This window comes from Rhinolophus ferrumequinum, chromosome X (genome assembly GCF_004115265.2).
Source record: "Rhinolophus ferrumequinum isolate MPI-CBG mRhiFer1 chromosome X, mRhiFer1_v1.p, whole genome shotgun sequence".
In the NCBI taxonomy this organism is placed as follows: Eukaryota; Metazoa; Chordata; class Mammalia; order Chiroptera; family Rhinolophidae; genus Rhinolophus; species Rhinolophus ferrumequinum.
This window is the reverse complement of record NC_046284.1, coordinates 47,358,920-47,377,809: the sequence shown is the minus strand read 5'-3', so window position 1 is coordinate 47,377,809 and position 18,890 is coordinate 47,358,920. Positions and strand designations below refer to the sequence as shown.

General features: G+C 36.0%; 1 protein-coding gene across 2 annotated transcripts in view; it reads left to right on the top strand.

Annotated features, from left to right (window-relative positions):
- The window catches only part of DNAAF6 (dynein axonemal assembly factor 6), a 35,285-nt gene extending 16,624 nt beyond the window's left edge, over positions 1 to 18,661 (top strand). Inside the window, exons 6-7 of one of the 2 annotated variants that reach the window (XM_033114468.1) lie at positions 13,008 to 13,093; positions 18,279 to 18,661. In XM_033114468.1, the coding sequence (XP_032970359.1) occupies positions 13,008 to 13,093; positions 18,279 to 18,408 (216 nt within the window). In that variant the 3' untranslated portion in view covers positions 18,409 to 18,661. The remainder of the gene's footprint in view (positions 1 to 13,007; positions 13,094 to 18,278) is intronic. The other variant, XM_033114458.1, reaches the window with a different exon arrangement.
- The last annotated feature ends 229 nt before the right edge of the window (positions 18,662 to 18,890 follow it).

The following is an 18,890-nucleotide window of genomic DNA, read 5'->3' as shown; positions in this document are numbered from 1 at the left end:
ACCTAAGACATCATCAAATCGTAAATGTGCCATTCATTTAATAACAAATGAAAAAAGGTATGCTATCATATTAAATGTATGTATTGGTTCTGCGGTGCATCCCAATATCAGAAACATTAAAATGGAGGGAAAATTGTGCCTTAGAGCTGACTAAATATGTTTTTTGGGTCCTGGACCTGGTCTATATGTAACAATCCACCCCAGAGCCTTTAAGAAGACCTCTGCTTAAGCTAAGCAAGGTTTTAATAAGATCACAAACAATCTGTTTAAGTACAAGGACTGGTATGGGGTTGAAAAATTTACAAGGCCCACCATTTCCTTTACCCTTCCCAGACTCCAAACAAGAAGCAAGATTTATGAGTCCTAAATCAAAGCAATTGTCCTAACAAAATTTTGTGTTAAGAATATGTATATCTCCAGCAAATCGTCTATTCTTTCCTTTAAACTCCAACCTAGAGCTCCATTATCCAAATTCTGCCTGCTGCTCTGCTCCTGAGTTTGTAGCTACCAAACTTCCCTTGCGTTATTTAGGCATATTATATTTCAAATAAAAATTATATGTATTTAACGTGTACCACATGATGATTTGATATACATATACATAGTGAAATGATTACTACAGTCAGGCTACTTAACATATTATCTCACATAGTTACCATTTTTTGTGTATGTGTGGTGACAGGACCTAAAATCTACTTTCTAAGCAAATTCCCAGTATTCAATACAATATTATTAACTACAGTCATTATACTCTGCATTAATTTTAGAGCTAGAGTTAGACTAGTGGCTTGCAGGTTTGTTTTGTTTTGTTTTGACTTGTTTTTAGCTGCCAACCCTTTTCTTCAAATAAAATTCTATAAGAAAGCCCAACATATAAAACATAAAAGTACCTCCGCCTTGGTTAAAAGGGTACTATCACCCATGAGACAGCTCCTAGGAAGAAAACTGAGGCTCCTTGGAACACATTTTGAAAGATGCGAAGCTGGCTTTTTCTCCTTATATTACAGTTCATTTGAAAAAATAAGGTCAAGTTTACAAGATATCAAATACTCATATAAATTAATGGAAAAATAATAAGTGGGCTAGAGGGTTTTTTCTCCTAGGTGACAGGTCTATGTTTTTCTTCAAACCTCATGAGTAGAATGCCCCTACCTTGTTTTATTTTATTTTATATTTTATTTTCTCTTTCTTCCTCTATAATCTCCATGCCTCCCCACAACGCTCTCACTATAATGGGTTTGATATTTATCCTTGACTATATATCCTTGAATACATATTTATCATATTTTGCTATATATTTTTCTTATTTAACAAATACTGAGCACTTGCTGTAGGCCAGATACTTGATATGTGTAGTGTTAAACAAAATAGATAAGTTTCTCCTTGTCCCCAGGAGCTTATTGTCAAAAGATCAAGCAGTCCATAAGCAGCAGCACAGACTTTCAGAGATCTATCCAGTAAGGAAGCAATGAGATCAAATGGATATAGTTCATTACACACAGACAACATACATAAGATCAGCATGGTGTCAGCTCCCCATGTCCGTTTGCCCCACACAACAACGACATCGAACTGAAGGGGCCAGATGACAGATGACATGAGCAGTGGAGCACTCTGTTAATGAAGAGCCCACTCTAGACTGCAGCTAATCTGTTTTATAGCCTGCATCTATACCCAAGGGGAGGGAGACAGAAAATCCTATGCCTTACTGGAACCAGGTAATAGGAGGGGAAACTGGCTCTTGGCAGCCTTCTGCAAGACAGGGGGCCTCCAACAAGGTAGAAACACTGATAAGAAACAGCCTCACAAGACTGCCCATCTTCTCATTCCAAGAGAATCACAGGATGTTCTGCCAAGACCTGGGGCAGATCACAGTTGAGCCTTGCCAACGTGGCCTATGTGGATAGTGCAAGGTTGCCAGAATGTCGTAGTGGAGCCATTTTCCTACATTTACAGTCTATGAATAAAAGTTTTTATCCTGATTGTTTTCACTTAATATAATAATAGTAGCAAACAATTTATGTAATACTTACTAGGTGCCAAGCATTTCATTAAGAACTTCGCACATAGCTCATTAATCCCCACACCAGAACTCTATGAAATCAGTGCTATTATCCCCATTTTACATATGAGGTTACTGAAGCACAAAGAAGTTAAGTAACTTGCTTAAGGTCACACATTTAGAATCTGACAGAACTACAGTTTGAACCCAGGCAATTTGAATTTGATAGAAGTATATGCAAAGTGATAGGGGTGCAAAGAAGAGGAAGCCCAAGCAGACTTCCTAATATGGGTAGCATTTGACCTGGACATTCAAAGAACATAATAGTTTGTTAGGGTGGAAAAGCTGTCTAAGCAGAGTGAACAGCATGAGCAAAAGGCATAGTGCTATGAAAGTATATGCTATGTTTTGAGAACAATTCCTGATGTTTTTGGAGCCCTATAATGCACTGGCATGGAGTAATAAAATATAAATAGAATAGGCAGCTTAGAGATTGTTGTAAAAACCCTTGAATATTGTACCATGTGCCATGACTGAATTGTGTTCCCCCCAAATCCATATGTTGAAGCCCTAACCCCCAGTGTGATAGTATTTGGAAATGGAGTGTTTGGAAGATAATCAGGTTTCGATGAGGTCACAAGGATGTGGCCCTTATGATGATATTAGTGCCTTTATCTGAGGAGACATAAGAAATCTTACTCTCCTTGCTTCTCTCCCTTCCATGTGAGCACACAGTGAGAAGGCATCCATCTCAAGTCACGGAGAGAGCTCTCACCAGAACCTGACCATGCGGGCATTTCTGGCACTCCTAGTCTGTAGTATTTTGTTATGGCAGCCTAAGCAGAGTAAGACATCGTGAAATTTGGACTTTATTTTGTGGGCATTAGACTTACTAAATGTTTTAAAGCAAGTGAGTTAAACAATTAGATTCATATTTTGGAACAACTCTAGTGGCAGATTATGGTGAAGTATTTGGTGGAGATTATAGTAGGAGATGAGTGTGAGTTTGGAAGACTGGTGATAGGAAAACCAGTTGATATACAATTGCAGTAGTTCAGGTGAAAGCCTGGATTATGACAATGGGGATCGAAAAGAATGACTTCAGTAGACATTTTGGAGGTAGTATTGATATGATTTAGAAAGTGGTTGAATGTGACTTGTAAAGGAGAAAGAAAAGTCAGATTTCTAGCTTGGGTGGCTAGGTGAGTAGTGATGACATTAATCAAGATATGGGAATGTAAAGTGGTATATTTCTGGATAGTAGTCTTAGAAATGGTTTTTGTTTCTTTTTGCTCATCTGAATTTTCTACTTTTTTTTTTTTACAATTAATGTCTACTACTTTTGGATTAAGAGTAAACAAAGGATGGATTTGTTTAGGTTGTAGAGATCAGGTATAGAATGCAAAAGAAAGAAGACAAAGTTCTAGGAGAAAAATATTAAGTTTTGGCTATATTGAATTTGGACTGCCTGTAAGAAATTTTATTGGAAGTGTCCAGCAGGCTGTTAGAAATACAAATTTGTGTGGAACTCAAAAACAGGGACTGCAGATGTTGATTTTCAAAGTTTGTGTTTGCCCTTTGAGGGGGTCAGAATATATTACCAGAGAGTGCTGGCTTTGAATTGGGCTTGGAATGAAGTAGAACTGATTTTAGTAACATGTGTATGCTTGGAGAAGGCAGGTGTTGAAAGGGATACTAGGAAACTTGCAGAAATGGCACTCACTTGGGACAGAGTAAGTAGCTCTTGAGAGGGCGTCAGAGACATTATAAATTCTTCCTTCAGTTCCAGTCCTAGTATTGGAAACTAAGAGGAATCGGATCAATGAAGTGAGGTTGGGATTGTAGCATGGCTTTAGAGATATAAATAACAATGATGGGGTAGCCAAAAAGCTGTCATCAAAACAAAATAGGAAAGAATGGGAACCTCCTTACCCCTGAGAAACAGGGCTGACTGAGGTACCTGACCTCTTGGGTGCCAGTCGGGGAGTGTGAGAAAAGGAACTTTAGGTATCAAAAATATGTAGGGAGATAGCCTGGCTTCCCCATAGGACTATTTTTGGCAGGAAGAGGGATGGGTGCAGTGGGGAAGAATGTCAGTGGATTCCTATTTTCACCCATGGTTGTTGAATAGCTAATCTCTAAAATCCAAAAATGAATAGGGCTAGGGTTATTGATATTCTGCCAAATTGACCCATCCTTTGTTCTAGGAGAGGGGAAAAGCAGCCTGCATATAGCTTGATACTCTTTTTGAGCTACAATGGATACATAATATTTTGGTGCTCCTACTTTAATGAATCTATATTGATAAGGGGACTTTCTGATGTAACCTAAAAAACAAGCCAAAAGTTTCCTTTTTTTCATTGTCACCTCCTCACTGGGATATGAGCCTTACTTCATCTCTAAATCTGACTGAGAGTGAGGTGACAGTCAGGGATGGGATAGGAATCAGTCACCATCTGGCAGACACAACCAAGAGTCATGTGTTTATCACAAGTATTTATCTCAGAAAGGGCTATCAATCATTCTGAGCAAAGTGTCTGCCCATCCTCTGAGAATTCACTTGCTTCTTGCATGGTCTGCTTCTCAAATCCTGATTTTTCTCTTAAGGCTAAAGCAGTCATATTCATTTACTTTTAGTGAATAAATAGATTTGGCTGCTTGATAATGAAATGGATTCTCTTTTCCATTTAAAATTCTAGAGGATGAACACCTTTTTTGTAGGCATTCTGATTATGCTAACCTTATTTGATTGGTTATATATCAGACTGTGTCGCAGAAAGAAGGATATTTTAGCTGTAATAAAATTCCTTATTATCAGCTCCAGGCAGCACAGTAAACCTTCAATTAAATTTCTAGTAGTTATCTCAGTAATATACATACATTTATAGTTAATATCATAACATTCTTTCATAATGATGGTAGAGGGATGAATACCCCTTTAAAAGCTAACCTACTTGTATAGATGTAATATATTTCTGATTATGAAAGATATATTTAAATTTTTAAATAATACTAAAATTAGAGTTGAAGATGAAAGTTCCCTATAATAGAGAGAAAATGAGAGCTAGAGCGAGAGCAACAGAGAGAGAGATTGGGGGAAGAGAGAGTTTGAGATGGGCTTAAGGTCAGGAATGAAATAAGGGTGTAAGATTTCGTATACATATTACTTGGTAATAAAAATCAGTAATTTTATATTTTGGTACTGTCATTTTGATGAGGTATGGTCAAAATATCTGAATCACATGGTCGGGCATCCTTGAACCTGAACTGGCAGAAACTTCTGAATCCATGCAAGCAGACTCATATATTGACCCTAGAAAATACCAATATTTGAGGGATAGATAAAATAAAAGAAACTAAAATAAGCATATACAGAGATGGGGGAAACCATAATAGTATGTACTGCTATAGAGCAGTAAAGCAGGATTGGGGTGCAGAAAGAACTTTAAGATTTGTCAATTTAGAAGTATTTGGTGACCTTTGGAAGAAAGTAGCTTCAGGAAGCAACACCAGATTGAAGAAAACTGAGTTGTGAATAGGAAGCAAGAAGTGAATAGGAAGTGAAGAAGAGAAGGCAGCAAATACAGATTGTTCTTTGAGGTAGTTTAGCAATGATGAGGAAGAAAAAGAGGAGATGGTTGTTGAGGAGAGAGGATTTAGAAAAAAATTTTAGGATAGGAGACACAAGAATGCTTTTCACTTGATGACAAAGATCCATTCATTTACTTGGGCAATATTTATGGAGTGCTTATTGTATGTCACTAGAACTAATGAACAAACAGTAAAAAAAGTAATCATGGTATGGGTCCCCACGACTGTTAGATGTATCATTGGCAAATATCTTCTCCCATTCAGTAGGATCCCTTTTTGTTTTATTGATGGTTTCCTTTGCTGTGAAAAAACTTTTTAGTTTGATGTAATCCCATATGTTTATTTTTCTCTTACTTCCCTTGCCTGAGGGGATATATGTGGAAACTAAAGAATAGAATAAATGGGTAAACTAGTCAGAAACCTTCTCAGAGATATAGAGAAAAAAACTGAAAGTTGCTAGATGGGAGGGGAGTGGGGATGAGAGAGAAGGTGAGGGGATTAGAAAGCACAATTGGTAACCACAAGATGGCCACAGGGTTACGAAAGTCAATTTGGGGAATGTAATCAATAATGTTGTAAAGATTTTGTAGGGTGTCAGATGGGCACTTGTCTTATTAGGGAGACCACTTCAGGGACAGTGTAAATGCCTGACCACTGCACTGTATCCCTGAGGCTGAAGCTGAATAACAATGAATGTCAACTATAATTTAATATATATATATGGTCACAGAATGTGGAGTACAGCATAGGGAATAGAGTCAATGGTATTGTGACAGCCCTATACAATGTCAGAGGGGTAGTAGATTGTGGGAGGGGGTTATTACTTTGTTAGGGGTGTAAATGTCTAACTATTACATTGTTTTTTACACCTGAAACTAATAAAAAAAGAAGACTGTTAGAAATGGATGAAGGTATTTTTGGTTAAGGAAGTGATAGGGAGTACTAGGGTTGGTGGTAGCTGCAGTTTTAAATAGTGTGGTCAGGGAGGGTCTGACTGAGAAGGCAATAACAGGATGTTATTGGCATTTAGTACTCAGAAGCCAGGGAAGCTCTAAGTCCTGCAATAAGAGGGACACTTCTGAAAAATGAAGAGTTGCCCTGCACAAAATTAGAAAAAAAAGAGATTTAAGGTATGAGGGTGACTACTCAGCAGTATCAAACCCTGTTGATTACTCCCTCCTTCTGGAAACACCTTTTTCTCTTCAATGACCCCACTCTCTCCTGGTTTCCCTTCAAAAATCACTGGGCATTCCTCACCTCCTTTGGTCCCAAGTCACTGGCTCTTCCTCTCCTGCCTGAAGTTCTCTAGGTCTCTGAAAAATATCTCTTTTTTCTCTATTCTGTTCCCATCTAGCCCTCTGGCTTTAAATACTACTTATCTCTTTACTCTTGACCTCTGCCGTGAGATTCAGACTCATATAACTAACTGCGTACTTGACATCTTCCACTTGTTTAATAGGCAACTCCAATCTAATGTCCAAAACATAACTCTTAATTGTCTTCCCCATACCTCTTTCTCATACGCATACATCTTCCTCATTTCAGGAAATGCAACAACATCCACCTAATTGCACAAGCTAACAACCTAAATTATCCCTCATTCCTCTTTCCTTTATACCTTATATGCAATCCATCAGCAAGTCTTATTGGCTCTACTTTCAAAATATATTCTAAATCCATCTAATTTTCATTACCACCACAACTACCATCATGTTCCAAACCACCCTAATCCGTCACCGGACCATTATGATTCCCTCTTGACTCATCTCCCTACTTCTACTCTTTTTTCCTTGCAACCTTTCCGCAATGTTTAGAGCAATTCTTTCAAAAAGTAAATCAGATCAGGTCACTTCTTTGCTCAGAGCCCACAACGGCTTCCTATTGCACTTATAACAAAATCCAAACTCCTTATCTTGACCTATGAAGCCTTATATGATGTGACCCCTACCTACTTATTCAGTTTCATCTGATGCCACATTTTCTTCCTTGTTCATTATGTTCTAGCTACCCTGGCTTTCTTTCTGATCCTTCAATATATCAAGTTATTTCCTGATTCCTTGCTGTTCATTCTACTTGGAATGCTCCTTCCTCCCTCAGATAATGATAATTCTGCCGCCTATTTCTTTCCTGTTTAATTGCATCAGTACCTCCAGAATTACATTACATAATAGTGGCAAATGTTGGTCATTATTTTGTACTCCACTTTTTTAAATTTTTACTGGGGAAGAGGAACAAGACTTTATTGGGGAACAATGTGTACTTCCAGGACTTTTTTCCAAGTCAAGTTGTTGTCCTTTCAATCTTAGTTGTGGAGGGTGCAGCTCAGCTTCAGGTCCAGTTGTCATTGCTAATTGCAGGGGGCACAGCCCACCATCCCTCGCGGGACTCGAGGAGTTGAACCGGCAACCTTGTGGTTGAGAGCCCACTGGCCCATGTGGGAATCGAACTGACAGCCTTCGGAGTTAGGAGCACTGGAGCTCCAACTGCCTGAGCCACCGGGCCGGCCCCTGTACTTCTCACTTTAATTAGAATGTTTCTAGTGTTTCCTCATTCAACCTGGTACTGAATTTTGGGCTATGTGTTAAGAAACTATTTATCTATTCTGATTTTATTAAGAGTTATAAGCAAGAATGGATGATGAATTTGAACAAATGACTTCTTAATATTTGTGGAGATCATATGATTTTTCAGTTTTGATTATTGGTAAATTATATTAAATTTCTTAATATCGAACCACCCTTACATTCATTCATGTATTCATTTATTCAACAAATATTTATCGAATGTCTATGATGTGTCAAGTACTGTTCTAAGCACTGAAGATACTGTAGTAAACAAAAAACAAATATTACTGCCCTCAACGGGGCATACCTTCTAGTGCAAGAGATAGATGAACAAAATAAGTGTGTAAACTTTATTGTATATTGGAAGTTGGTAAATGCTATGAAGAGGAAAAGAGCAAGGGGAAGTGATAGGGAGTACTAGGGTTGTTAGTGGCTGTAATTTTAAATAATGTGGTCAGGGAAGGTCTCACTGAGAAGGCAATATTTGTGCAAAGACTTGAAGGAGATGAGGAAGAAAGGCTAGGACGTTGGAAAAGTCATCTAAGTGGATATTTAAATCACCAAGATTTAAGACAGAAGCAGTTAATGTTAGAAATATCAATGGAGAACAAAGAACTATTAGAGAAATTAGGGTGGGGGTAAGACCCAGGAATTGGTAGATAATTGCAGCGAGGAGGTTAATTGGTGGTATAGTGTGAAGACATGAGATTTATTTAAAAAGCTGGAAGGAAGAGGCAGGCCCTGTGATATAAGGGGGATGGGAGAAAGAAAAAAAAACAGGCACCAACTGAGAAGACTATAAGGGAAGCAGTGTCACTAAGGGAGATCTAGATTTCAGTTAGATTAAGAAGTTGAAGAGAATATTCAAAGAGGCTTATGAGATAAGGGATGTACTATGTGTTCCAGAGGACCTAGTGGAAGGGGTAGGAAATGTAAACAAAATAGGAGATAAGATCCAGATGATTAGGTGATAGTGATAGGGACGGACATGAGAATCTGAGGCTTCTTGTTTTTATTGACAAGTAAAGATAAAAATATAATGAATTAAATTCTGGTAGTCTCAAGACAGTGGTGGTGAGGCTGTGAGTGTTTGGGGGTGAGCTATCTAGAACCCATAAATTAAATAAGAACAACTTCCAAGTGTCAGGCCAAACACTTCTGTACATCTTAAGTTTCACTGAAATTTCAATAAGCAGTAGAGATCGGTCAAGTTTCATATAAGATAGTTTCAGTTATTCTTCTGTTCTGGTACTCAGGAATGACAGTTCATGAGGAAACCTAGAATGTATGACCTCTTTGGAATACTTGCTATTTGGCCTTCCCATTTCAATTTTCAAACACCATGTAATATGATCATAGACATTTATCTGAGGAGCTAGGGAGCCTGTATTAATAACTTAGAGATTATAGGAATATGATCTCTTCAAGAACCATCTTGTCATCTAAAGCTATCATAAGAACATGGTAAGAAAGAGGAAATTTAAAACTCAAAATGATAATTCCACACCAATGCCCCCCCAAAAGGCTTAGTGTATTAAGCCAGCTCTGTTACAACACACAGAGGAGAATAAATGAAGGACCATGAAAATAACTTGTAAGCAAATTGACGTACCTTTACCTATCTTCAGGAAAGTCCCAAAGTTAATTCCTAGAGAGTGACTGAGTAGTTCTGACTACTTACCTGAAGAAAAACTGAAATTGGGAAGAAAGAATCTCACAAACCTTAAATTAGTGAACTTTTTTCTGTTACTTTTTATTCACCAGGCAAGAAGGCAGAGGTTTGAACTAAAGTTAGTGGTGGATAGTGTGGTAACCAGCCTACAAGATATCTCCCAAAGGTTCTCACCTTCTGATATTCTTCCCTTTTGTGCAGTCCCCTCTCACACTGAATAGGGCTGAGCTGTATAACCAATGAGATATTACAGAAATAAAATAATATAATTTCTGAGGCTACATTAAAAAATGGCATCGCTTCTGCCTTGTTCTTTTGGATCATGTACTCTGGGGAAAAGACAGTTGTTGTGTCATAAGGATACTCAAGCAGCCCTTAAGACCTATGGAGAAGTCCCTGTTGTGAAGAACTGAGGCCTCCTGCAAACATCCATGTGAGCAAGCCATCTTGGATGCAGAACCTCTAATCCCAATAAAGCCTTCAAATGTCTGTGACCCCAGCCAATATCTTGACTACAATCTCATGATAGACCCTAAGTCAGAACTACCTAGCAAAGCCATTCCCAAATTCCTAACCCATGGAAAATGTGTGAGACAATAAATGTTTATTGTTATTTTGAGTCATAAATTGGAGGGTGTGATTTGTTTTGGTTATGTAACAATAGATAACTAACAAACAGTAAATAACTTAAAGTGACAGAACCAGAATTCCATCCCAAGTTTGACTCCAAAGGTTGAGCTCCCAAAAGGTTGCAAGTTTTCCAATGAAATTTTTAGCAGTTTTTCTTTTTTGCCTATTAAAACAGTTTAGTCTTTAAAGTATGTTCAATTTGTTGCCTATCTAAAGAAAGGCATATCAATCCCTTTAATTGCTTGGTCAGTGACGTACTGTATTTTTTAATGTTGGACAAGTTAAGTCTTGGGTACAATCAGTTAGAAGTCAATAAATAATCATGTCCATTTTTCCAGGTGTTCATTAAAAGTATCTCTAAAGAAGTCTGATTCATGTTTCAGGAGGAGTTTTTCTTTTAAGATTCCTCAATGAATCTTCTATCTTGTAAGATATTAATGTGTACCATTTCACTTAATTTGTTCTTTCTCCTATCCCTCTTCTGAAATTGTGACATTTTATTACACAATTTTAATTTCCTCAAGAGGAAAAATTGTTGTTTCTGAATTACACTTCCCTAGAGTTGCAAATGATTTCAAGAACCACTTTGAAGTTCTACCCAAAAGTTGTATCTAAATTTCATAGAACTCATAATTTTTTTCCTCCCTCAAATGTCATCTCATACCCTGGGGAAATAATATTTTCCCTTGAAAGATCTAAACATTTTACACTAAAGAAAGAAATATTTGTATCCTCTGGTCCAGGTGACATGAGTCATCCTGCAACTAAAGAACGTCTCAACTCGACTGTCAGATTTCAGTGTTATTACAGAAAAATTGGTCTTTCTTTGTCCAATAAAATGCTCATTTACTTTGAGCCAAAGCACCTATAACTACCTCTTTGAGAAATATTCCATTTCTCTCCCTTAAAGCATCTTTAATTATAAACATTTGAATTTTCAAAATATGAATTAGGAGGTAATTTTTTGTTTAATGAAAATATTAACCATATAATATATTTAGATAGCAGGACCTCTATAGCTCTATTTACAAATAGTTTTTATATACAGATATAATAAAATAAGCTATAACTCACAGACATGTGGTGGTCCACATACTTTATACTGCAAAAGTACTGTTGCCTATTTTAAGCTCCTTATAAGGAATTCCATTTTTCCCATTACTTATTTGATATGTATTTCACTCATAACCTACGGCTTTTATCCCTGTCAGTCCAGCTCTGACATCACCAGATGTCCAATAGTTCAAGTCTTTTAGCTCATTTTAGATAAGGCTTTATAATTTACCTTAACCTTTGGTTGTTTTTTCTTTGTTTTTGGAAACCATATGCCATATCATCTCAAATACATAGATAGATAGATAGATAGATAGATAGATAGACTTCTATCAGAAAGATAATTAAAGTGGGAGATGAGTCTTTGTATTGTGATAAAATACACATAATATAAAAATCACCATTGGTGACATTTAGTATATTCACAGTGTTGTGCAACCATCACCAATATATAATTCCAGAACGTTTTCATCAACCCAAAAGGAAATTCATACCCATTAAATAGTCACTCATCTTTATTCCCTCCCCAGCCTCTGGCAACCACCAATCTGTTTTTAATCTCTATGTATTTGCCTATTCTGAATATTTCATATAAATAGAATCCTATAATATATAGCTTTTAGTGCCTAGCTACTTTCACTTAGCGTAATGTTTTCAAGGTCCATCCATGTAATAGCACTTCATTCCTTTTCATGGCTGAATAATATTCCATTGTATGGATATTTCACATTTGGGTTATCCATATTCATCAATTGATACACTTTGGGTTGTTTGCACCTTTTGGCTATTGTGAATACTGCTGCTGTGAACAAAAACCTTATGTACATATTTTTGTTTAAATACCTGCTTTTAATGCTCTTGGGTATATACCCACAAGTGGAATTACTGGGTCACATGGTAATTTTGATGAAACATTTTTAAGTGAAATCTTACCAAACCAATAAATAGTCCCATTTTATGTGTAGGGGTCATATTTTTATTTCTCTTTTGTTATGTTATAAACTTTTCTGGACTCCTACACTTCTTTAGGAAATGTGGTATGGGGGTTTACACCAGGAGTATAAGATGGCATCATCAACCTACACCCAACATGAGAACTAACTATTTTTTATACACAGGGGCCCACTGATATAAAGGCAGTTGAAGGTCCCCAACTCTAGCAGGTGTGCTGGTATGCACCTTCAGGCAATGAAGGTTACAAGCAAGTAAGCAAAGTGTTTCAATATAGCTTTGGAATCAAATAGACCTAGTCAAATTACATATAGCTTACTCAGATAGACCTTGGGCCACTCACTAAACTTCACTGTATCTAAGTTTCTCCGTCTGTAAAATGGGGATAATAATCCCTGCTTCTCAAGATTGTTATGAGGAAAGGGCATAGCCTGGCACATAGTTAGTGCTTAATAAATATTAGTTCTCATTTCCCCATATTTACTCACGCTCTTCAAATTAACTTTTCTTCAAGACAACAGTATTTTCTCATTTTCTCTTTCAGGTTAAAATCAAACTGCCAAATACCAACCCTTCTGAAATTAAAGTTGATATCCAGGAAATGATCCTTGACCTTCGTACTCCTAATAAGTGAGTAAAACTTAGAACTAGAATAATGTGTTATAATATTAATGAATGTTTAGTCAATATTCTTTAAAAAAATGTACATAGTTATTTTGCATCACCCTTAAAGTCTGAAGAAAAGTGAAAAAATCAGTCATTCAGATCTTTGATCTACATGATATAAACATAAATATATTTGGGAATACCTAGATATTTTTCCTACTGTGCATCAGTACATTTGGAATAGGTTGATACCACCAAAACACAGTCTTTGACATTCAGATGCAGTTGGCTTATCTGCCAGGAAAAATAGCTAGAAGTAAAAATCCCTTAAATTGTAAATCTTGCATGTGTTTTTTTTTTTTTTTTTTTGGTTTGTTTTTTTGTCTGTTTGTTTGTTTTGTACAGTGATGGCATAAGAGAAGCAATGTCTTTAAACTTTTTGGGTATGGTGGGAGGCTCCAAGGTTTAGTTTGATTATATTCATCTAAAAATCAACAAAAAGTCTTGTCATCAATTACTTAAAACAAAATTCTAGCAGCTAATTTATTACTAGATCCTCAAGTTGTGTGAATACATTTTAAAATAATACAGATGATAATGGAATGATTCAATTAAACATTTTGATATTTTGAAAATAATCTTGTTATTACACAGATTCAAATCATGTCCCCCAAACACAGTACATACAATAAAATTGATATGAAATATTTATCCTGAAACTTGGATAAATTAGTCCTCTCACTCAAAACTAATGGTGTAAAGCAGAAATCCATGGAAACCGGTGTGTACTAGATAAAATATCTAAATATCTCACTGCTTTGTTCACATTTCATCTGGATGTATAGCAGTGAACACACTTTGGTTGATTGCAGTGGTTTTTTTCTCCGTAACTCAACATTTCAAACTGGGTGTGGGGAGCAGTCAGCTGCTGTTACATTCTCTTCTTTCCATTATCAGTACCTACAATTCTCCTTTGTTGATCTTAGGGCTTCAAAAAAATGTAGCCCCCTCATATGAAAGACTTCTCTGTGTAAACAACCCAATGTACATACATAGCTTAACCTTGATTTCTACAGCACATGCTTTTAACCCAAAATGATCTACGGATGAATATACATAAAATATTTCCTCATTACTTATATAGTAATTTTGAAGTGTATTCTCACAAAATAAATGTCTCATGTTATAAAAATTGCATTCACTATTCCTACCATTCAATTCAAGGAGTATTGTAATTTTTTCATTGCATATTATGCACACATTTATTCTTCCACCCAACCTTTGCGAGGAAAGTTGGTTAAATGGACAATCAATCTTCCGTGGTATTTGTGCGCTTGTTAAAAGCACACACATAGCTACACACCATGGAGTTAATTTCCGTTCCCCTAGCAGTTCTCACTATCTCCATCAATCTTTAGGCAGCTGCTCTGGCTATGATGTCGTTCCAGATATCTATCAGAGCCCACTAAATGAAAGACTCACACAGAGACACTTTTCCACACAGAATGTGGGCTGCACTAGGTCATTTGAATCATACTGTACTTAATCTCTTAAGAAAAAAAATCATTAATTAAAATAGAAGACACAAGATAGAATTAAGGTTTTGTTTTTGTTTTTGTTTTTGTTCTTTTTAAATCTCTTTAACACTGGAGCATTCTTTGGAGCCATGCTATTATCTGAAATTGTATTATTGGAAATGTGTCTTGTTTTTGAGTTTATTTATACTCATATCTACTTTATTTAGTTTCTAACTTTGACACCCTGTAAAACTGTGTTTACTTGCTTCAAGAAAGATAAGAGAGGACATTCTATTCATGTATCTGTAAGGCAGAGAGCAAGTGAATTCATTTTCACTGAATTGACTAGTACCATCAATCAAATGATAATCAATTGCATTGTAATTATTAGTAATACCCAGGTATTTAGCATTATACAATCAAAATAAACAAATCTCCTGACTTTTGTCTTCATATGGGCTTTCATTATTTTTCAAAGTGAATTCTAAGAATATCATAAATGAATTCCTTAAATGTGATAGTAAAAACACATTCTAAAGACAAGTATGAATCAATTTTGGTTTAGTACTGCTTTAGATTATTCTCACCTTTGCTGTGCTCCTTTACTTTAAATTAATTTCAAATTGACTGATGTTCAATGACATTGATACCTAACATGAAGTTTTCTAAATGGAATAGTGAATTGCAGCTCAATAGTTATTTCTGCACTTTCTTTGAAAATTATTATGTCTCCAATAGAAAACCTTAAACAGGCCATGTCTGTTTTTAACCCGGATATGTGAATCGAATCACTTATTAACTACACAAAATAAAAACTGCATTATTTGAATACACATAGAGCAAGGTTGTCCTTTATTTAATCCCTTGAAAGGGACATCAACTTGAATTCTCTAATATAAGTGTAAACATGTAAGTCTCTACACTAGAATTCACTGTATAGATAATTTTTTTACTTTCATATATTATTGTTTGTATTTGAGTAATTTCTAATGAAAGTTGGCACTGGATAAACATTTGATCACTGCCTAAACTGTAGCTTCTTAAAAAGCAAATATATTATCAATGTAAAGGAAGAGAAATGGGCAGAGGACGTGAATAGACATTTGTCCAAAGAAGACACAAATAGCCAATACACATATGAATCATCAGAGTAATGCAAATATAAACCACAATGAGATATCACCTCACACCAGTTAAAATGGCTATCATCAACAAGGCAAATAGTAACAAGTGTTGGAGAGGCTGTGAAGAAAAAGGAACCCTCATCCACTGTTGGTGGGAATGCAGACTGGTGCAGCCGTTATGGAAGGCAGTGTGGAGGTTCCTCAAAAAATTACGAATAGAATTACCATATGACCCAGCAATCCCTCTCCTGGGTATCTACCCCAAAAATTTGAAAACATTTATCCATGTCCTTCGATAGATGAATGGATAAAGAAGTTGTGGTATATATACACAATGGAATACTATTCAGCGGTATGAAAAGATGCAATAGGACCATTTGTGACAACATGGATGGATCTTGAGATTATTATGCTGAGCAAAATAAGTCAGACAGAAAAAGTCGAGAACCATATGATTTCACTGATATGTGGTATATAAAACTGAAAACAACAAAAGAACAAGACAAACAAATGAACAAACAAAAACTGATAGACACAGACAATAGTTTAGTGGTTACCAAAGGGTAAGGGGGCAGGGAGGTGGTAGATGAGGGTAAAGGGGATCCAATATATGGTGATGGAAAGAGAACTGACTCTGGGTGGTGAACACACAATGTGATATATAAATGATGTATTACAGAATTGTACATCTGAAATCTATGTAACTTTACTAACAATTGTCACCCCAATAAACTTTAATTGAAAAATAAAGAAAGAAAGATATAAATGAAAACCCCAAAAAGTGTAAAGGAAGAGGTATTTGGGTTTAAGAGTTTGTTCATATTTTATAGTACGAATCTATAGCAGTTGTTTAAATATCATTTTGTGGTGTCTGATTTGCTTTTCATTCATTTATTTATTTACTCAGCAAACATTTATAAAGTCTTCTGCCAATACTTGGGGTGGGGGGGACACCAAGGTAAGATATAGCCCTGTCCTTCAGTGAATTGTACATGGCTAAGTATTGTGGAATTTTATTTTGTTTAAATATAGATGTCACTTCAGATGTCAGACAGTAAAATGGATGAGACAAAAATACTTTCCTTCTCCTAAGAGCCTGAATAAGTTGCAGTTTGTTTTGTTCAAAATTTTAGCATGTGAAGCCTTATTACTAAAGACTAGACAGAAATGCAGGGACAGATGGATCATCCCAATGGCCACTAACTGTCTCCTTTGAATTTATTTCTCTCTGGGCAGAGAAGTGCACATTATCATTGGAACTCCTTCTTCAGCTGATTTATAGCTGTCTTTCAGTGCAGTGAAGCTACCACCACAGAGCTTTGCTTTCTTTTTAAAATGAATATGTCACCATTTGTAGAATAAGGGATAAAGCAAATCTAACTCTACCACGAGCTATATTGTTAACAACTTTAAAACGATGGACTCTAAAGATTTCTGCACCAACTCTTTTGTTGAGATGTCAAATATTACAGGCAACATTAAAATACATCATGATTTCATTACTTAAGGTGGAGGGAGCTCTTTCTCCTACCCCAAATATCTGGAATGGAAGAAGAATCATAGAAAATTTCTCCTTCAGGTTCCATAGATGTGTGACAAATACTTTTATTGAGTCCAGTGTCCTGAACTTAGGTCTTTGCAAATGAGTAAAGAGGCAATTGATTTTCAAGGGTTTTATTTTCAAATACTAGTTCTTTATACAAGTATTCAATAAGTACCCCTCAAAATTACCAGATTCTTTTACCGATTTGGATCTTATACCTTCTAAAAGATCTTTTCTGTCCACTTTTTATAGAGATACTCAAGTTTTGTATTGAGAATGTGAGGTAACAAGTATTTCACGCATTTAATTTTCTTCAGATACCAGCATGTGCCAACTCCATGCATAATTCAGATTCATAATACTATGACAGAATTATGGATGTCACATCCCAGCCATGTATATAAAGCATGCAGCTATCCAGCAACTGGGCCATCAACTGCAAAATAAGCCCAGCAATTTCTCAATGTATAGTAGAAAGAACCTGAAGCCAAGCACACAGAAGCATTCTCATTGATCTGATATTGAAATCATTCCAGGCCTGAGTTTCAATAACTACACGTGCAGTAGAGACTCAGCCTAAAGTTGTGTTAGCAGAATTCTTATAGAACCATTCCAATTTTCAGATTTGTATCAGACAGTCACATTCCATCTACACATAAGTATGACTGGCAACAGATCTATGCAACCAACTTAAAGTTGCAATGGTTCTATGTCTATGCCTATAAACATAGCCTGAAGCTCTGTTTATATAATGCAAAATGAGGTCAATTTAGAAAAATGGGGGGAGAGGGGTCAAAACCCCTGCTTGGATTTTTAAGGCCAAACAACTGGTAGACTATGTGCATTATTTAGGCGTACTTTTGATCCAGTACTTATACTGTCTAAATATTGTTTTTTGGTTCCTAATATTCTGATGGTATATATTGTTTTCCATTACCTTATTAAAAGTGGTGTCCTCTTGATATCACTTTAGGAAGCTGCTTCTATGTATTTATATCATTTTTGTTTTGTTTTGTTTTGTTTAGGAAGCTCTTGCTGAACTTGCCCCATCCTGTGGAATGTGACAGTGCCAAAGCTTTGTATATCCTGGAAACGGAAACTCTTGAAGTCACCGCAACTCTGAAAAGAGAGTTAGATTTTGTTAATTTCTTCTGAAACTGCATGAGTAAGGAGGAAAAGTGGCAAAACAGCCCTGACAAAAAATTAAAAAATTTGAAAAAAATGGTTAATGTTTTCTATCTTTTTTTTTTTTTATCATTCTGGCATACTTCAGAAAGGGCATAAATTCAATTCTACTGATATTCTGATCATTTACACTCATTTCTGTTACTCTGGGAGGAAATATTGTTTTCTCATACTAATAAGCTATTCCATTTTTATAATGATAGCGGGATTGAATTTACAGGTTAACCCATTAGATTACTACATGGTCATTTAAATAACTGAAATATGACCATGAAGTGGTTGGTCCACTTATTTCAGTAGTCTTAAGACCTTAAGCCGATTAATTATACTATCATACAATCAGTTGCATAGCAATTGGTCGCTATTATCACCAGAAAATAGTATTTGATTGTCTTTGCATTGGTCTGATGAAATGATTTAGTGTTCTCTGTTTAGGCTCTCACTATTGTTCT